The 20,675-nt window shown below is 41.9% G+C and overlaps 1 protein-coding gene across 3 annotated transcripts in view; it reads right to left on the bottom strand.

Annotated features, from left to right (window-relative positions):
* Positions 1 to 18,529, bottom strand: part of TICRR (TOPBP1 interacting checkpoint and replication regulator) — a 43,005-nt gene extending 24,476 nt beyond the window's left edge. For 2 of the 3 annotated variants that reach the window (XM_042235080.1, XM_027957067.2), the window contains exons 1-9: positions 17,761 to 18,529; positions 9,419 to 9,698; positions 8,255 to 8,493; positions 6,772 to 7,006; positions 5,715 to 5,844; positions 3,868 to 4,007; positions 2,712 to 2,930; positions 1,255 to 1,421; positions 546 to 643 (exon numbers count right to left, since the gene is read on the bottom strand). In XM_042235080.1, the coding sequence (XP_042091014.1) occupies positions 546 to 643; positions 1,255 to 1,421; positions 2,712 to 2,930; positions 3,868 to 4,007; positions 5,715 to 5,844; positions 6,772 to 7,006; positions 8,255 to 8,493; positions 9,419 to 9,698; positions 17,761 to 18,423 (2,171 nt within the window). In that variant the 5' untranslated portion in view covers positions 18,424 to 18,529. The remainder of the gene's footprint in view (positions 1 to 545; positions 644 to 1,254; positions 1,422 to 2,711; positions 2,931 to 3,867; positions 4,008 to 5,714; positions 5,845 to 6,771; positions 7,007 to 8,254; positions 8,494 to 9,418; positions 9,699 to 17,760) is intronic. The other variant, XM_060401637.1, reaches the window with a different exon arrangement.
* Positions 18,530 to 20,675: the final 2,146 nt, after the last annotated feature.

Here is a 20,675-nt window from a genome sequence, read left to right as displayed (position 1 = left end):
TCATGAGATTCTCCAGGCAAGAACACTAGAGTGGGTTGCCATTTCCTTCTCTAAGACTGCACATGAGAACATTACAAAGAATCAGCCACAAAAGCCTCTTCAAGCAGTAGGCAATCTATTTTAAACTGATACTTTTTCAGCCATAGAAAAAAAAGAAATGATGCTATTTGCAGCAACATGAATGGACTGAGAGATTATCACACTAAGTGAAGTCAGGAAAAGAAAAACAAATATCCCATAATCACTCATATATGTAGAAACTGAAATATGACACAAAATGAACTTACCTATGAGAAGACTCACAAATATAAAAAACTCATGGTTGCCAGAGGAGGAGGTGGGGAAGGGATAATTTGAGAGTTTGGGATTAGCAGATACAAACTATTATGTATAGGTAAACAATTATGTCCTAGTGTGCAGCACAGGGAACTATATTCAATATCCTATAATAAAAAGAATTTTTAAAAAATATTAAAATCAATACAAGCAAATCTTGAGAGCTCTGTTTTTGGAGTAATTGTTTAAAAGAAAAGGTAGTTAATTACTCTCTGACTTTGCCTTCTTTATCCAGTTTTCCTATGTTCTGTCGAAGACTTTTGCTAGTTTTCAAGAAGTTGTTTCTTACTTGATACAGGCAGTTCATCTGAAAATATAAAATTATTACATAGGAGAATATTAGTATTAATGCTTATCATTATTTCTAATTTTCACACAATCTTCTAATGCCCTAAGAAGGGAAGTACATGTTCTTTCTTTCATTTGAGTGAAAAATAGTATACTATTCTTCTTTTATATATTTTAAAAGAACATTTTTTTAAAATGTTGAAAGCATTTGAGAGCAAGTGGGCATGGATACAGCAAGTCTGCATGTTTTAACTTCCATAAAAGGAAGATTTCATTAAGTAGTGACTGAGAAGTCTAAGCAAAATACATCAACATTTTAAAGAAATGTTCCAGGTGACTCTAAAGTGCAGTCAGGGTTAACAGCTACTGCTTTAATTCATGCAGCTAACATGCAGCTCGGATGAGGACAAAGCTTCCATTTGAAGAGAAGTACATGTAATTATTCCTAATTGGTCCCTTTCCTTGATTTTCGCCTTCCCAGTGGACCATATCCACCTTCCAAGACCTAGAACTGACTGGACTCACCCTTCTCCCTCATCATTTCTAAAATGTACACTGCATAAGAGACATTTTCCAAGACACGTGAGCCAGACCCAACAAGTAAGCAACATAGTTATGACAAACGACAACCTCCAGACTGGCTTCTTCTACTTCCTTGGTCCCCTTGGACTTCAGGAACGCTTTAATGTTTGAGACGGTGTTCCGAGCACATGAATACAGCATGGTGTCTCCTGCGGCCACAGTCTTCTGGTAATTTTCGTGTATGTGAGATAGTAGCTCTTCCTCAGTTTTAAAATCTGTGGGGGGAAAAAAAGTGAAACTGATCACCAGACCCAGTGGAAGGCGTTGTCTTTTATTTAAGCCAGTGGTTGTCAACCGGGAGGTTTTGCTGCTCAGGGAACATCTGGTTCTGTCTGGGCTGCCGTGACTAGTGGGGAGAGTAAGGATACCACTGGCATCTCATGGGTGGAGGCCAGGGATGCTGTTAAACATATTATGGTTCACAGAGAATTATCCAGTCCAAATTGTCAAAAATGCAGAGGCTGAAGTAGTACAGAGATAGGGATTAATTTTAAGGGTTTGCACATCAAGTGTACATGTTATAAATTCAAGGGTAACCAGTAACAGAGAAGAAATAAACTATACTACCTCCAAACCCACTGAAGATTATCCTTGTCCCGCTGAATTGTTGGGGCACTGCTGTGCTAGTCTATTTACGGAAAAAAGATCTAGTTCAGACATTATGCTAATGCCACATTGCCTTACATTACAATTAATTTGCTTTCCCATCTGCATTCCAGTATACCATAATAGCTCACAAAGGATGTTCTATCTCACTCAAACTGACCATCATCTATGATCTAGTATTTCATAGGGGAAAAACTGCTTAAAGAAGCAGATAACTTTTATCCCAGAATTTTCAAAAGAACTCAGAGGTGACATCATGCAATTATCGCCCAAAGTTCTTCTGCTCAACTTTGAAAGACCCCAATAGTCCAACCCTAGACTATTCACAAAACCTTTCCCTTTCTCTTTATTCACAAATATATAAAACTCATTTAACCACTTGTCCTATGGCCAGGCCACAGACCTCCTTTGTGACTTTGCTTATACTAATCCTTCATCGGGCATACACTTCTTTTTTATCTTTCTGCCTTCTAATCTCTGCTTATTCTTCAAAGTCTAACCTGGGCTCCACTGGGTTTTTAAAAGCCTTCTCAACCTGTTCTTCCCTACAATGACCTTCCCTTTCTCAACTCCTAGTATGCCTTTACTTCTAAAATGAAGAAGTATTTTCAGTTGCAGACTCTTAGTTCTTATATTCATTTTACCAATTCATTGTGTAGAGAGATGTGTGTATGTATACACACACACACATATATATAAATTCATTATTATTCTTTGTAACAGGATCATAAATCTAAGGAGAAGAATTTACTCTACTCCCCATAACACACTTGTGGGCATGTAGCAGAAATCTAATAAATGTTCATTAAGTGAAGGATATGATTACAGCTTAAAAATATGAGCGTATGGAAGAGTAAACATGAGTTTAGGCATCAAAATCCAATGGAATTAAGGAATACCTTTAGGTTTAGAACTTCTCAGTGTTCTTCCTCTGTTTTCCAATCTATCCGCTGTTCTCCCATTGGCTGTCTTTTGAATCCCTTTCTCCCCAGCTGTGTCTGGACTGCCATCAGGATGTAATTTCTGAGCCTTTACATTCAGTCTTGCAACATTCAGCATCTTTAAGGAACGGCACATGGTATTCATCTTCTTCCTCACTGGAGTGCGAGGGACACCTCCTACCAAAACATAATCATGGGAAGAAAAGTAAAATAACTTTTACTTCCGTGGGATCAAGAACTACTTTAATTCAGGTTAAATATTCTGCAAAAGAATACTGAGATGAAGTATATCCCTTCAGAATGATCTGAATTGGGTAATTCTTGCTACAACATAGGGTGGAAAGCGCTCTTTGAAGTTTAGGAGCTAAATATCTCAACATAATTGGATGATTTTTACCTCTAATGCCAAACAGACTCATTTTGGTGTTACCCAATAGTCACAGAGTTGCAATGAAACTCTTTTGAAAGGCAATCCAGCAGTCTACACCCAGAGCTCCCTTTTCCACACTTTTTGATACAGTAACTTGTTCATGGAAATGTATGCCAAGGAAATCACTCAGAGGATAAATCACATGCATGATATACACTATAGTATTTACAATGGTAAAACCTGAAAACAATCTACATGTTCAGCAACATAAGGAATTTGCCACTTTTTAAAGCAATGAGATAGAATAGTAACTAAAAAAAACAAAGGAACAGAGGAGCAAGTATGTATACACAGCACACAAAGTTGCATTTAAATTTCTGTTACAACTAAAACCAAAAATGGTTTACTCCTTAACAAGGTAGGATTGTGGGTGACTTTTAAAATCACTGTTGTACTAATGGAATTATTTTCAGATGTTAAATAGAAGAACTTGACCTTTATTCAGTTACCATTTCAACTTCATTTTAGGGAATATCAATCTTTTAAAACATATAGTGTTGGGACCTGCCTGGTGATCCAGTGGCTAAGACTTGGCACTCCCAATGCAGGGGGCCCGAGTTCCATCCCTGATCAGGGAACTAGATCCCACATGCCACAACTAAGAGCCGGCTCGGACAAATAAATAATATTTACAATATACAGTGCCAAAAAAGACTGTAAGAAACAGCCTATTTACATGCTTACGTTTCTTTCTGCTGTCTTCCTGTTTGGATACACTGTATTCTTCACGAGACTTTCTTTGGTACAGCTCAGAGAGACCCCGTGTCAAGTCACTCTCAGTTTTGGAAGGCTCTTCCTTAGTAGATGAGGCAGCCTGCAGTAACCTGTGAGTAAGTTAAGATGTCAAGCATAAAGGCAACATTCTGATTTTCCAAAATGCTTTAAAAACAAAGCGACAATATTCATTATCCTTTTAAAAGCTACTCAAAAGAGGTCCCCACAAGGGACCTCTTATCATTTATGATTTGAGTAAATTCAAGGACAGAAGTTACCTGTTCACAAAACCATTAATGTATTAGGGCATCCAGTATTGACTTTACACACACACACACACACACACACACACACACACACACAATTTATTTATTTATTTTTGGTTGTGCTGGGTCTTCGTTGTTGCGTGGGTTCTTTTCTACTTGTGTACGCAGGCTTCTCATTGCAGTGGCTTCTCTTGCTGTGAAGCACAGGCTCTAGGCGCTTGGGCTTGCAGTGGTTCCGGCACACAGGCTCAGTAGTTGCAGCTCCCAGGCTCTAGAGCACAGGCTCAGTAGTTGCGGGCACACAGGCTTAGCTGCTCCATGGCATAAGGGATCTTCCCCAACCAGGGATCAAACCCATGTTTCCTGCATTGGCAGGTGGATTCTTTACCACTGAGCCACCTGGGAAGCCCCAATATTGACTTTCATTAATAAGATTCTTCATATCCTAGAGTTCATGTCTAATTATGGCAACTAATTCACTCACTTCTGGGCTTCCATAGTCCTTACCCAGTGTCCATACATTAAAGTACACGATGATATAATACCGTGTAGTGAGTATCAGAGTAACTTTTGAATAAGTCTTTCACACTCTAGTAAACTAATTTGGGACTGATGAGCAGGGAAGGAAGTAGAGCACGGAGATTAGCTATTAACTGCTTTACCACCAAGAGCTAAATTATAGTCACTAAGGAAATAATGAAAATAGCACAACTTTTGAAATGTATAATTTCTATTTCATTATCTTCTATTATCTAATATCATCTGATTTAAAAGTAGGAGAAAGTTATGGTCATTAGTTGAATTAGTTCATACAAGCAGCAGGCCCGAAAAAGCCTAATTCTCCCTAAGTGTGTTGGTATTTCCTTAATAGTGAGAAAGGTTTGCTTTCTTTCTCCCTGTTAATTTACCAGAGCTTCAGATTACTTTTTAAATGAAGATCAATCATGACAGACACACAGAAAGCCTAACCCAACTTCTCCCCATTCCTTTCTCCCAGAGGCACCCAAGTCTATGGCTAGGGTTTTATTTATTTTCAGTATTGCTTTTTAAATTTTTGGTGTGCTCTCGACTTTGTGTCTCATCTAACTAGTTTTCACTTCTTCAGAAGATGCTTTAAGTCTGTAAATTTTTACGTATAAATTTAGCTGCATCACACCAGTTTGCTGTTTTTCTTTTTGGTTGAGATTTAATACTAAATATTTTCTGACATCTATGAGAGTATTTTATTTTTGTAATTAACCTTCTCTAAATTTTTAATTCTGGTAAAATACACGACATAAACTTATCATCTTCATCACTTTTAATCACCACCTAGATCAGTGGTATTAAGGATATTCCTAATGCGCTACCATCAACTCCATCCAGCTCCAGAATTCACCTTGTAAAACTGAAACTCTGTACCTGGTAAACAACATTCTCCATCTGTAACTAGTTTTTAAAATTACTGGGCTATAATCAGGCAATGTGGCTTGTTATAAACAACAAACTTACATGCAGACAACTGAGAGCTGATTTCGATTATCAAAACCCAGAGAAATAAATAAGTTTTACCAGAATGACTCCATCAAACTTGAACTGGCTCCACTGAGGTTAGAGCAAGGAAACCACTTCTCCACAACAGCCGAAGTCCAGGGAGCACTGCGGCCAAGCTCCTGCTGGGCCCATTCTGGGACAGGCAGGTCTATAGAAACGAGCAGATGGAACAGAAGAGGCATTAGAAGAAAGCACAGACTCCCAAGTGCTTGCTCCTCCTCTCAACTGACTGCGTTCTTCCAGAGGAATTCCAAAGCAGCAGCATTAATGACGTTCCTTCAACTGCACACCCAATCCCAACAGGCCTTTGTTGTCTATGATCAATGTGCAAATACAGGCTTCCTCACTGTTCCTCAAACACACTGGACACACAAGCCTCAGGACTGACTTTTGCTGCTATTACCTCCTTCAACGCCTTTGCTCAGATATCATTTTTTCAACAAGGCCTGTTTAAAACTGTAACTCTTCCCATCCCTTAAGACTCCCCATTCCTTTTTCTCTGCTTTATTACTACAGCACTTAACTCTTTCAAACACACTACATAATTTCCTTACGGCATTTACTGCCTTGTCTCCCCTGACTAGGTAAGCTTCATGAGAACAGAGAGCTTTACTTTGTTCTCTGATGTTCTCCTAGTACCTGGAACAGAGCCTGACACGCAGGCACTCAATAAATATCTACTGAGTAAATATGAATGGAAGAAATACCAAACTGATTCTATTTATATCTATTTGGCATAAAAAAGGATTATGCCCTATTAGTAACAATGCAATAAAGTAGAAGGCAGACAGAACCCTAAGATTTACATGCACTTTATTAAACATATTAAAAACTAGGTTTCCTCTTATACTTTCAATTTCAAAAATGTTTTACAGAGCCGTTGGCCTCCTCAGAAGTGCTTCAGGATTTTTATAAATGATGATTTAAAATTGCCAGAAATACTGTAGCTGACTTTCACCTGTTCTATAACGGATGCTAAGTTCTACTAAGAGCATACTGAAAAAAAGGTTATGATCCTAGAAATGATGGTGAACCACTGACCTGGAGTAGGGTAGTTACTGGTTCAGAAGCTTACCTGAGGTAGCAGGAACTTCAAGAGAACTGTCAATCTGTTTCAGTACACCATCCACAACCTCAGAAAAAAGGGAAGCTGAATCCTGGGGGCTCTCTGCCACAACCGTCTGGAGAAGATGTCTTTGAGATTCAGTCTCCCTGGTGCGGAACAAGGTGAGAACTGTAGCACTGACGGAGAAGGGAGAAATAACTCCAGTGATGGGGGGCCAGCCTTCGCCAGGGTCCACACTGGCAACCTACGTGAGAAGTTCTAATTAGTTGACAATACTGTTAACAAGTGTCTAAAGAAGCATGTGGTTTAGTAAAAGGATGACCGTGTCATCCAATGAGTAACATAAAGGAGAAAACTGAAAGGGACTTGGGGGATACTGGTGCTGGAGCTGAACTTACTGATCCTATAATCCCAATCCCTCAATTTACAGACAAAAACCTAGGTTACCAGGAGTATTTACTAAGCACTTACTATGTACTTACTGCAACTCACAGAATCCTCATAACCACTGAAGTAAAAATGATTATTGGGACTTCCCTGGTGGTCTGGTGGTTAAGCCTCCAAGCCTCTAGTGCAGGCGGCCTGGGTTCCATTCCCGGGACGGGAATTGGGAATTAACATCCCACATGCTGTACAGTGTGGTCAAAAAAAAACACAAACTAATCCCCATTTTATAGAGGAGGAATTGCGGTTGAAGAATAAGCAACCTGCTTAAGGTCACCCAGTTAATAGAAGGCAGAAGTCAAGCGTGTTTGAATTCAAAATTCATGCTCTTAACCAGAAATCAGTCCTATCACTTGAGGGGATTTATTCAGATCATATGGTGGGCAGCCGAGCTGAGATCTAATCCAGGTCATCTGACTCTGACCCCAGTGCTCTGTCAGAGCACACAACTCTTAGAACACCACCCGTCCAAACGACTACCCAGTTTTCCTCTGGAATGTTTCACAATGGAATCCAGAAGATAGAAACCTTCTGAGCTTACAAAGGCAAAACATGAAGTAAAGTAAGGAATTTGCTAGAGTTAAAAAATTCCATCACCTTTCTATCAAATCTGGGTATACATGAATTATGCTTCAGAAGACATTAATAAGTCTGCATAACTACTGGACACTATTATATCTAATTTTACAATGTAGAGTTTTTTTAAAAAATGAATTTATGTAAAAGTAATAAATACATAACACAATGTATTAAAAACAATGAGAAACCACCTATCATTTCACTTCCCTAATGTAATTATTCCATCTGGCCCACCACCTTTTCCCTATGTGAATATAATTTAGTTTAATTGGATTCAAGGTTATATGCAGTTCTATATGCTGTTTCTTTAATAATAAGCACTGTCATGATTCTATATTACTTGCAAAAACAGCATCTGTTTCATTGATACTGTATTACGTAGGGGGCTCCCTGGCATTTTATAAATGCACTCATTTCACTTTACCCGTGTTATTAGACCAGAATAACTTACCACCTGGAAGATACCTACCAGATGTAACTCTTCAGCATTCAGCTTATTTACCAGCTGCTGAAATAACATCCTCTGAGTTGATCTGTCTCCATCGGGACTTTGCAGCATCCAGTTATCAGTGCCCAAAGTTTCACTTGTTGGGAGGGCCCACTGGGTCACTGTGCCCTTTAGAAAAATTCTGACTGGCTTCTGAAAATGTCTCTGATGCATGGCCAAGGGCTCTAGCGTGACTGTCCATGTTTCCTGAAGCTCTTTGCCTGTGAAGAATAAAGGATATTGAAATTCTAATAAAAGAAGTAGTTCCTAAAAAGAGATTCAAGGTTAAGAAGAAAAAAATTACACTGCCAGCTAAGGTACCAGTATTATCACTTAGTTCACACTTCAACCCCCACTCTACCGTCAACAGGCTATCATAGTAAATTCTATAAGGAAAAGCTGTATGTGACAGGAATTATAAGGCTGTGATTAATGTCAGAACTCAATAATTATGACTTAGAAATAAGTATTCAAGCAATACACACACACGAAATCTGCTGCTTTTTAAATCCATAAAACACAGCACATCCTATCTTATGAGGTTAAATTCTAAAGACCATGTCAGACAAACCCGCTTAAATAATACTCTTGAAATTTCTTTAAATTGCCCATCATGTAAAATACAGTTTATGTGTATCTCTATATAATATTGCTTGAATATATAATGATTCAGAAATTACAATTCACTATATAGCAAATCATATAATAAAGCAAATTTATGAAGATTCCTGTATGCTGGCTCTTTATGGTAATAAACACCATTTCCTACTTCAACTAATCTGTTATGTCTTCTTAGTCAATTATTGATTTTCTAGGGTCTTCAATTTATCAATCTCATCTATGAGACAGTGAAACCTTACCACTCATTTGCTTGGGCACCTCACAACTCTGCAAAAAGTTGGAACTCTTTAAAATCACTCAGTTGTCCTTTTTGCATGGGCTTACAGTATACCAGACTTCAGTCCTTTCCTGTGGTATCTCTGATTTGGCTTAGACATCTTTTAATTACAAGCATTAACAGAGGGCCTAGGCTGTTAGAAATTCTAAATTCTAAAGAATTCATCAGCCTGCCTTGAAGAAATGAATGACTTCCAGACCAACCACTCCATCCCCACACTACCCCTGCCCCAAACAGTATTTGCTTACCTTCGACAGGGAAAAATAATGTTCCTTCCATTCGTGGAAATGAGGCTTCATACTCAGGAGAATTATAGAGCAAACAGTTTAAAGTGGAATCAGTTGGCAGAGTTGAAATCCATGAAGAGAGGTGAGGTTTCCTTGACAGCTTTCTTTCACCACTGAGCAGTGTTTCCCCAGCTTTGGTAAAATCCTGGCTGAAACTTTCAAATGGCAAGATGGTGCCTCCCACATGGTAGAACAGTTCACACACTGTCCAGTAGCCAAGGTGGTCTGGGGATTCCAAGAGCTAAAATGAAAATTACAAAGAATGTTGGGTTATTGTAAATTAGGTATTCATTGTGGTATTGGAGAAGACTCTTGACAGTCCCTTGGACAGCAAGGAGATCAAACCAATTTCATAAAGGAAATCAGCCCTGAATATTCATTGGAAGGACAGATGCTGCAGCGGACACTCCAATACTTTGGTCATCTGATGGAAAGAGCTGACTCATTGGAAAAAACCCTGATGCTGGGGAAGATTGGAGGCAGGAGAAGGGGATGACAGAGTATAAGATGGTTGGATGGCATCACCAACTCAATGGATGTGAGTTTCAGCAAACTCTGGGAGATGGTGGAGGACAGGGAAGCCTGGTGTGCTGCAGTCTATGGGGTCACAAAGAGTCAGACACGACTGAGTGACTGAACAACAAAAGGCATTCATGAAAGTAAGGGAAATTGGGAGAAAGTAGATACGTACATTAAAGGATCAAATTATATGATTCATGTATTGGTTGAACCAAACATAAATAATGGCCAGCATCCCATTACCATGGCTTCCTTTGTGGCTCAGCTGGTAAAGAATCTGCCTGCAATGCAGGAGACGCAAGTTTGCTCCCTGGGTTGGGAAGATCCCTGGAGAAAGAAATGACAACCCACTCCAGTATTCTTGGCTGGAGAATGCCATGGACAGAGGAGCCTGGCGGGCTATTGTCCATGGGAGTCGCAAAGAGCTGGACACGTCTGAGCGACTAACATACACACATCCCATTAGTACAAAGCCCAGGAATAACTGCAGTATAATAGGCCTTTAAGAAAGCACCTATTCAGTGAAAACAGCACTTCAAGTTCTATCTTCTATCAAGGAATAGAAGTGATGCAAATCACTAGGGACAAATCATAAAATGTTAGAAGGAATACAAAACCATTACACATTAATAAAAGAGAACAATCATGTCCTCCACCACACAACCACAGCCAAGTGTCACCAGAGTGAGGCAGGAGCACCTCCCTTAGAGGGTTACCACCCACAGGTCTGCGTGGAGAACAAACAGGTCTTCTCAGTCCTATCTTCAGTGTTCTCACTTAAGTCTGGGACTCTTACTGTAGCCTAGAGTCTGTACTCTGCCTCCAATCTTTCCTTCTTTAAGAAGTATTCTAAACACTACATACTCGATCATGCTACTTCTGTCAAGACTTCCCACTGCCCTACGGTAATGGTGATAGAGCCCTTTAAACCCAGCTCTAAACAACCTTTGCAAAGACACTATCCTTCCCTCACTCGTCCCTACATCCCAGGCACACTGAACCATTTGCTGTTTCTTGAACATGCCATATTTTATAATGCTTCCATGTTTTCGCTGGTTCTGTTTGCTGTGTCTTCCCCTTCCATTTTCACCAACTGGATGCTCATTATACTTCATTATCTAGCTCAAACCCCGCTGTCGCTGTAAAAGCATTCCTTACTCCATCACACATAGCTGACTCTTCATCCAACTTTAACAAACTTCTATTGAGCCACCATATGTGCCACTGAGACCAGCTAGGACTTGGGATCCTTTATTAGAGTGAGTGCACCTGGACAGACGAATTCAGAGAAATTATGAGGGACTACAAGGAGCTGTATGCAGCCAGGGCAACTATGAACAACACGATACAAAAAGGCCACAAATCAACTGCCATTTCTGAGGTGTTGAGAGCAAAAGCAGGGTACTGACCATGATCCCGTACACAGCGCCACCTGGGGGGGTGGACAGTCCACCCAAGCTATACCTCCACCCAACCCACCCACCTGCTCCCACGGCACCCCATGTAAGAAACCAGATCCCTGCCTGTCTCCTAAGGGCACCTGTTTCTTGTTCTTGCTCCCTCGAGCAGTACGAGTTCCAACAAAACCTAGACGGAATTTCTCATCTGGCCTCTCACCAATTTCTGGTGATTACAGAGTCCAAGGACCCAGGTCGATAACTCCATGAATTAGCAAAACATCCTATCTTTGTTGATCTTAAAGCCAAGCATGGGGTGAGTAAAACAGCAATAACATGTAAAATTTAACTCAGAACTACAATATATGGTACAATATTCAGGCACTATGAGGTTTTCCAGGTGGCAAGAATCCGCTGTCTGGCAATGCAGGAGATGCAAGTTCAACCCCTCGGTCAGGAAGATCCCTGGGAGGAGGAAATGGCAACCCACTCCAGTATTCTTGCCTGGAGAATCCCATGGACAGAGGAGGCTGGCAGGCTACAGTTCATGGGGTCACAAAGAGTCAGACACGACTTAGCACACACATTGTTACATGAAAGAGCACCTCCCCTAGAATACACTGATCATGCTGGTTTGCCTACTCCACAGATGAGCTAACAACTGTAAACCATAAATTGATATGTGAATGTGAAAAATTAAAACCAGAAGGGCCTTCCAGGTCATCTACACACTTTCCATTATATCAAAGTTCAAAGAAGGGCACAAGGGCGCCCAGGTTCACAGCAAGGCAACGACACTCCAGTCCAAGAACCCAGGACTCTCCTGACAGAGCTCTTAACGTAGGGGTCATGGCCCTGATGGACTTGGACGAACAGATTGAACCATTTAGGATCAGTAGTTAAAGGGAAAAAACCATGAAAGAAAATAATCAGAGCACAACAGAACACATCACATATAGTGAAGCTAAGCAATGTACTGCAAATGTTTTGCTCTGGTTGTGCCTGTCACTTTGGAAAATGCTGCGATAGACTAATCAATTGTTATTTAATGTTACCACCAAGGCAGCCACACCCTTGCTCACTGGCTAAGGGGGAGAGTGCTAGCTAGTTCAGGTATCATAGATTCTGATTAGGATTTTCTGCCAAAGGGAAACAAAAAATGTGTTGAAACTGTTTCAGCCAGAAGACCAGCCAGGAAAAAAAAATTTTTTCTTAGCAAATGAAAACTTTTAGTAAGTAAAACTTTAAAAAGGAGCTCAGAAGGACATTAGCTTTGGTTAAAAATATATGTACATGGGGCCTTCCCCAATGGTACAGTGGGTAAGACTCCACACTTCCAGAGCAGGGAGCCCAGGTTTGATCTTTGGACAGGGAACTAGATCCCACAGGCCACAGCTAAGAGTTTGCATGTCACAACTAAGACCATGTGCAGTAAAATAAATAGAGAAATACTAAAAATATACACATATATGTACATGACTTTCAAGAGGCTTTTTAGTTCCTCTTCACTTTCTGCCATAAAGGTGGTGTCATCTGCATATTTGAGGTTACTGATATTTCTCCCAGCAATCTTGATTCCAGCTCTGCTTCTTCCAGCCCAGCATTTCTCATGATGTACTCTGCATATAAGTTAAATAAGCAGGGTGACAATACACAGCCTTGACCTACTTCTTTTCCTATTTGGAACCAGTCTGTTGTTCCATGTCCAGATCTAACTGTTGCTTCCTGACATGCATATAGGTTTCTCAAGAGGCAGGTCAGGTGATCTGGTATTCCCATCTCTTTCAGAATTTTCCACAATTTATTGTGATCCACACAGTTAAAGGCTTTGGCATAGTTCATAAAGCAGAACTAGATGTTTTTCTGGAACTCTCTTGCTTTTTTGATGATCCAGCGGATGTTGGCAATTTGATCTCTGGTTCCTCTACCTTTTCTAAAACCAGCTTGAACATCTGGAAGTTCACGGTTTACGTATTCCTGAAGCCTAGCTTGGAGAATTTAGAGCATTACTTTACTAGCATGTGAGATGAGTGTAATTGTGCGTAGTTTGAGCATTCTTTGGCATTGTATTTCTTTGGGATTGGAATGAAAACTGACCTTTTCCAGTCCTGTGGCCACTGGTGAGTTTTCCACATTTGCTGGCATATTGAGTGCAGCACTTTCACAGCATCATCTTTCAGGATTTGAAATAGCTCAACTGCAATTCCATCACTTCCACTAGCTTTGTTCGTAGTGATGCTTTCCAAGGCCCATTTGACTTCACATTCCAGGATGTCTGGCTCTAGGTGAGTAATCACACCATCGTGATTATCTTGGGTTGTGAAGATCTTTTTGTACAGTTCTTCTGTATATTCTTGCCTCTTCTTCTTAATATCTTCTGCTTCTGTTAGGTCCGTACCATTTCTGTCCTTTATCGAGCCCATCTTTGCATGAAATGTTCCCTTGGTAACTCTAATTTTCTTGAAGAGATCTCTAGTCTTTCCCATTCTGTTGTTTTCCTCTATTTCTTTGCATTGATCGCTGAGAAAGGTTTTCTTATCTCTCCTTGCTACTCTTTGGAACTCTGCATTCAAATGGGAATATCTCTTCTTTTCACAGCTATTTGTAAGGCCTCCTCAGACAGCCATTTTGCTTTTTTGCATTTCTTTTCCATGGGGATAGTCTTGATCCTTGTCTCCTGTACAATGTCATGAACCTCCGTCCATAGTTCATCAGGCACTCTGTCTATCAGATCTAGTCCCTTAAGTCTATTTCTTACTTCCACCGTATAATCATAAGGGATTTGATTTAGATCATACCTGAATGATGAAAGTGAAAGAGGAGAGTGAAAAAGTTGGCTTAAAGCTCAACATTCAGAAAACAAAGATCATGGCATCTGGTCCCATCACTTCATGGCAAATAGATGGGGAAACAGGGGAAACAGTGGCTGACTTTATTTTTTTGGGCTCCAAAATCACTGCAGATAGTGACCGCAACCATGAAATTAAAAGACACTCCTTGGAGGGAAAGTTATGACCAACCTAGATAGCATATTCAAAAGCAGAGACATTACTTTGCCAACAAAGGACCGTCTAGTCAAGGCTATGGTTTTTCCAGTAGTCATGTATGGATGTGAGAGTTGGACTGTGAAGAAAGCTGAGCGCCAAAGAATTGATGCTTTTGAACTGTGGTGTTAGAGAAGACTCAAGAGTCCCTTGGACTGCAAGGAGGTTCAACCAGTCCATCCTAAAGGAGATCAGTCCTGGTGTTCCTTGAAGGACTGATGCTAAAGCTGAAATTCCAATACTTTGGCCACCTCATGCGAAGAGCTGACTCACTGGAAAAGACCCTGATGCTGGGAGGGATTGGGGGCAAGAGGAGAAGGGAATGACAGAGGATGAGATGTCTGGATGGCATCACCGACTCAATGGACGTGAGTTTGAGTAGACTCCAGGAGTTGGTGATGGACAGGGAGGCCTGGCATGCTGCAATTCATGGGGTCGCAAAGAGTCGGACATGACTTAGCAACTGAACTGAACTGATGTACGTGACTAAAGAAAAAACACAACCAGTATACATATAGAATATGGCAATGTTTTTTTATTTTTATGCATATTATGGACTAAGTAATAGACAAGTCCTAGTGGCAGTTTCAGACTTAGAAATTTATAAATGTGCACAAGACTATAAGCTCCAAGACAGCAGGGACTACATCTGTCTGGTTCACAAATGGTACACTCAGTATTCAGCATATCAGCATACGGTGGTGGTATGGTTTAGCCACTGAGTTGTATCCGACTCTTCTGACTCTGTGGACTGTAGCCCTCCAGGCTCCTGTGTCCAGCATGGTATGCGTTAAGTAAATCAGAAGCATAACGTTGAAAATGTGATAAGGGCCTCTCATGCTCCCTTCTAACTGATGTCTTTGCAAGATTCTGTGTGCTTGGATTCCCTTCTCCCTGAGTCTGTTTCTCCCAGTTTTACTTCCCAGACTGTAAACTCCACAAGGCAGGCCCTGGAATTTCTCTTCTTTCTACTCTCATTGTGCGAGCTCCCCAAGGACAGAACGCAAGTCTCCCTTTCACCTCTGCAGTATGGCGAAGCAGAGGCTTCTGAATAAGAAAAACTAAATCTACACTAGAAAAAAAATTCCAGAAAAGCTTAAGATTGTTTGATGGACTTTTTCTCACAGGAAACAACAAATGCAAGAAGGCTCAGAGAAGATCCACCTCTGCAGGTGATGGGATGTAAAACCTGGAAAAATATTTAGACACTGTCAATCTACTTATTTTAATATATTTCTGAAAAAAGAAAAAGAATCTTCAAGCCCTTTCTGCTAAGACTTCTTTCTAGCCAACATCTGATATAATACAATTTCATCTCTGATGTGATTTAGTATCAATTATCCCAAATCAAGCACTAATGTGTTGTGTACTGTGTCCAACACTTAATTTGCTGTCTTCACAAACACTTTTAGGATTCCATCTTCTCTATCAATGTTTACCATCCCCTTAAACACTTTTGCCTTTTTCTTTTCTTTGACAAGCCACTGCTGGCTTATTTGGCATTTGCTACATCTTTCTTGGGCTTTGTATGTGAAAGTAATTCAGAAATTTTAACCCACTATATTATTATTTGTGTTAAGTATCTCCTCATTTCCCATTTGCAGCCTTGCACTTCTACCTCAGTGACATGTTTCCAATAGATGCAATCACATCTTTCATCTGATTAAGCCACCTTCCCAATCAGAACAAAATCTGAATTTATTACCTTGGCCCTACAGATAGGCCTCTGCTACCTTCTAACTTCCTCTACTCTGGTGCTTGCCCCTTGCCTACCAGGTTTCGGCATTCCCTGTTTCTAAAACAAAAGAGGCTCGTTTTCCACTCAGATCTTTTCACTGGAATGTTCTCTTTGCCAGGAATGTTTTTTCCCAACATCACATTCCTCCTCCTTCACCATTCCATTCTCTGTTCAAAAGTCTTCCCTGACTACTAACCTATGTACCACTGCCTCCAGCTTCTACCTCAGCCTCTTACTCAGCTTTATTCTCTTGAGAGCATCATTTGAAACCCTATCACTTACTTGCTCATCTGTTAACCTTCCCTGTGTAATATTTCTTCCCCTAGAAGGTAAACTCCACTTGGCTGACCACCACCTGCCCAGCAGCTAAAACAATGTAGTGGGTACACAATGTAGGGACTCCCCAAATTAAATTATTAATTGACAACGTGAAGTGATCGGAAGAAAATGATGGACATATAAATATATGCTTATCATAGCACTTAACTACAGCAGGGGATCCACTGCCTCACCGAAAATTCAAATTAGCCATTTAGGACTGTAAGTAGGTAAGAATTTGTTCATTTGGCCAACAAATATTTCCTAAACACCTCTAACACAGGAGACAAGAAAGAGATGTGTGCCTGCCTCTGAGGTTATTTTTAAACTCGATGGAAGGTGGGTGACTGCACACCTGCACTCGATGGAAGGTGGGTGACCTGCAAACATATAATAGAGAAAGGGTAAGTGCCACAAAAGTGTTTGGAAATTCAGAAGTTGAGATTGAGTAAGCTGCCATGTGGCAAAGGCCCTAAAGGATGAAAGACTGAAACTGTTAGTCGCTCAGTCGTGTCCAACTTATTGATACCCCATAGACAGAAGGCAATGGCACCCCACTCCAGTACTCTTGCCTGGAAAATCCCATGGATGGAGGAGCCTGGTCCAGGGCTGCTGTCCATGGGGTCGCTAAGAGTCGGACACAACTAAGCGACTTCACTTTCACTTCTCACTTTCATGCATTGGAGAAGGAAATGGCAGCCCACTCGAGTTCTTGCCTGGAGAATCCCAGGGACGGGGAGCCTGGTGGGCTGCTGTCTATGGGGTCGCACAGAGTCGGACACAACAGAAGCGACTTAGCAGCAGCAGCAGAAGACAGTAACCCACCAGGTTCCTCTGTCCATCAGATTCTCCCGGCAAAAATACTGAAGTGGGTTACTATTTCCTTCTCCAGGGGATTTCCTGACCCAGGGATGGAACCTGGGTCTTTAAACTGGCACAAAAGAGCAGTGGCATTTCAAGTGACTAAGACAGAACAAGCTGTGAAGATCTGTTGGGCAACTAGATTATGTTTCAGACAGGCTGGAACATGAGTCCTGTGTAGAAAAAAATGAAGTCTAGAAAGACAGACAGGACCTAAATAGTGCAGGTCCTCAAATGAGTTGACTCGGTAGGTATTCAGGGCCTACCTATTCTGGTGTGATGACTGTAGGGATGTGTTGTGACTCCAGGACTTTCCTTCGGAAGGCATACCTGTTGGTCATGTTAGTCTCCTTCTGGGTTCAGGGGCTGCTCGGCAGACACTGCCAAGTTCTGGTTCATTAGAACCAGTTCACCGGTTAATCTTACCTTTGGCCAGTCGGTGGTATCCACCCAGTAGAGGGTGACTTTTCGGGTTCTCATGACTTCCTGGACTTTCCTGGGCAGCAACTTCTCCATCACCTGCTTAGGAGTAGGCGGCAGGCGCTGGGCATGGGCCTCGGAACCGGACACGAACTGCAGCAGCTCTCTCTGAGAGTGAGGACAGGGGGCCAGGAGGAAGACGGCGTTCACAAAGCCCCCGAGCGCAGACTCGGCCTCCCTGGCCTCGCCCTCCACGTCCAGCAGTCTCCTCCCGCTGTTACGCAGAATCGGCTTGGTGGGCGACGTGATCTCGGGCCGGTCCCACTGATAGTCTAGCAGCGTCTCCATGAGCGCGCTGTGAGTGTGGCTGGCCCTGGGCGCCGGGCCGGGCAGGTGGGCGCCCTGGGCGCCATCCCCGAGCCGGGCCTCCAGCTCCTCCTCAAAGTCCTCCCAGGAGCGGACCCCCAGCTCTCGGAAGTCAGAGACGCGGGAAGGCCGGCTCCGCGCCCCGTGAGAGTCAAAGAATCTGAAGGCCCAGCGGACCCTGGCCAGGCCGAACCGGCAACTCAGGTAAATGAGAAGGCGCAGGGCGGCTCGCCGGACCAGGCTCTCACCAGCGACGCCTTCCGCGGTGTCCAGCAGCAGCATTACGTTGTGGCAGCAGGCCATGTCTCCCGCCCCACTGCCTCAGGGTTCGAGACCGGACCTGCGCCGCTCTCTCCTAGGCCCTTGCTTCAGGGAACCAGCGCCATCCTCCGCTTCTCTCAGGCACTCTGGTCGAAAAGCTCCCGCGCTCTCCAAGGGCCGCTGGCATTGGTGGAGCTAACTCCCAAACTCAGCTCCAATTGGTCGCTTGCCTTACGTAAGTTACGTGAGTATCTTTCATCCTTGGCGTTGATTGGAAGGGCGATGGAGAAGTACTCGGCTTGATTGGTGGAGGGCGGGACTATGGGCGGGACGCTTTGTTCCGGGAAAATCTTAACGTTCATTGGCCTGAGCCTCCGTTTTAAAATTTAAAGAGGTGGTGCCTGCGGCCTGTGTCTTTACGTTTCCATTTTCTGCAGCACTGTGCTTGTACGGGCGGAGAAGGCGATGGCACCCCACTCCAGTACTCTTGCCTGGAAAATCCCATGGATGGAGGAGCCTGGTAGGCTGCAGTCCATGGGGTAGCTAAGAGTCGGACACGACTGAGCGACTTCACTTTCACTTTTCACTTTCATGCATTGGAGAAGGAAATGGCAGCCCACTCCAGTATTCTTACCTGCATAATCCCAGGAACGGGGGAGCCTGGTGGGCTGCCGTCTCTGGGGTCGCACAGAGTCGGACACGACTGAAGCGACTTAGCAGCAGCAGCAGCAGCAGTGCTTGTGCGGGAGGTATTTACTAACACCTTGAAAATAGTAGGGGAAGATAATTTGGGGTAGTTTGAACTGATTTGTAAGCCACCTAGACTTTCTGTGGAGTGGAATCTGAAGACGAAAACAAGCTTTCTCTAATTTCAGAAAAAAATATTATAAATTAAAAGTTCAGTCTCTTTTCTAGGCGTTTCTGTTGAAGAAGGTAATTGAAGATTGGAATAAAAGTTTAACTTGAGGGAAAAAAGGAAACAGCTTGAGAATGATTAATTAAGTTATGGTACACTTCCAAGGGGAACATCATGCAAATTTTAATGTTTTTATACGTAATGTTAAATGGAGAAAAAGACCGCAAAACCACACATGCAATGAGATCCCAAAATTTTCTGTCTACCTGCATATATATTTTTAAACTGTTAATACTGTGTAGGGAGAATTTAAGTGTATCTGGTAATAAGATGGTGATGGTTTTAATGGTTTGTTTTGGCTTTTTTTGTTGCATTTTCCAAGGTTTCTACAATTCTATATTTTTTATTTTGCCTTTACATTCTAGGAGAATATTCTTTTTTTTAATATATTTGTTTTAAATTGAAGGATAATTGCTTTACAATACTGTGTTGGTTTCTGCCATACATCAACATGAGTCGGCCATAGGTATACATATGTCCCTTCTCAGGGAGAATATTCTTAAAAAGATTCTTCTGTTCCAAATAGCAGAATCCTCACTTGTAGAAAAAGTTGTGGCTCTAGATCCTAGAGATTCCTATTACTGGTTCTAACAGCGGAGGAGAATCTAAACTTTCTAGCTAGAACTGGGCTACCTTAAATAGTCTTCCAATCCTGAGAGTCTCTGAGCCAATTGTCTCAAGAAAGACCACCAATGATGCTTTGTAGATACATTCCTGGACATTTCCCGATCCATCAACTGTCAGAGCAACAAACATTTTTTTACTGTTAATGTGTCAAGTGAAAGTCAGTCAATCCTGTCTGACTCTTTGGGGCCCGATGGACTGTCGACTGTCAGGCTCCTCTGTCCATGGAATTCTCCAGGCAAGAATACTGGAGTGGGTAGCCAAACACTTCTGTAGAGGATCTTGCTTACTAAAAGTACGCACACCTGTTCATCATTCATTCAGTAAATAATCATTACAGGGAACAAAAGAGCTAACTGTCCTTGCCCTGGGAAGCTTACATTCCAGTAGGGAGAGCCAAAGAAGGAAGTAACATATATGTTAGGTGGTGATAAAAACTAGTAGAATTAGGAGGAAAAAGTAACATAGAGTAGGTAGCAGTATGCAGTTTCAAATGGGGCAGTCAGGGAAGCCACTTGGACACAAAGGGAGAGAGGCCCTGTGAACATCGGGGAACAGAGTGTTTCAGGAAGAGGGAAGAGCAGGTGTAAAGGTCCTGGGACAGAATTTTGCTCCCTATTCACCAAGCTAATTTCTAAAGAGTTATTATTAGACTCTTGCTTTGACAAATAGGAAACTGAAGCTCAGAGCAATTGAAGAGTCTCCATGATTTTATACATAGCAGAATCACAAATGGGATCAAATTCAGATTCCA

This window comes from Ovis aries, chromosome 18, assembly GCF_016772045.2.
Source record: "Ovis aries strain OAR_USU_Benz2616 breed Rambouillet chromosome 18, ARS-UI_Ramb_v3.0, whole genome shotgun sequence".
NCBI classification, from domain to species: Eukaryota; Metazoa; Chordata; class Mammalia; order Artiodactyla; family Bovidae; genus Ovis; species Ovis aries.
This window is presented reverse-complemented; position numbering and strand designations above follow the sequence as displayed.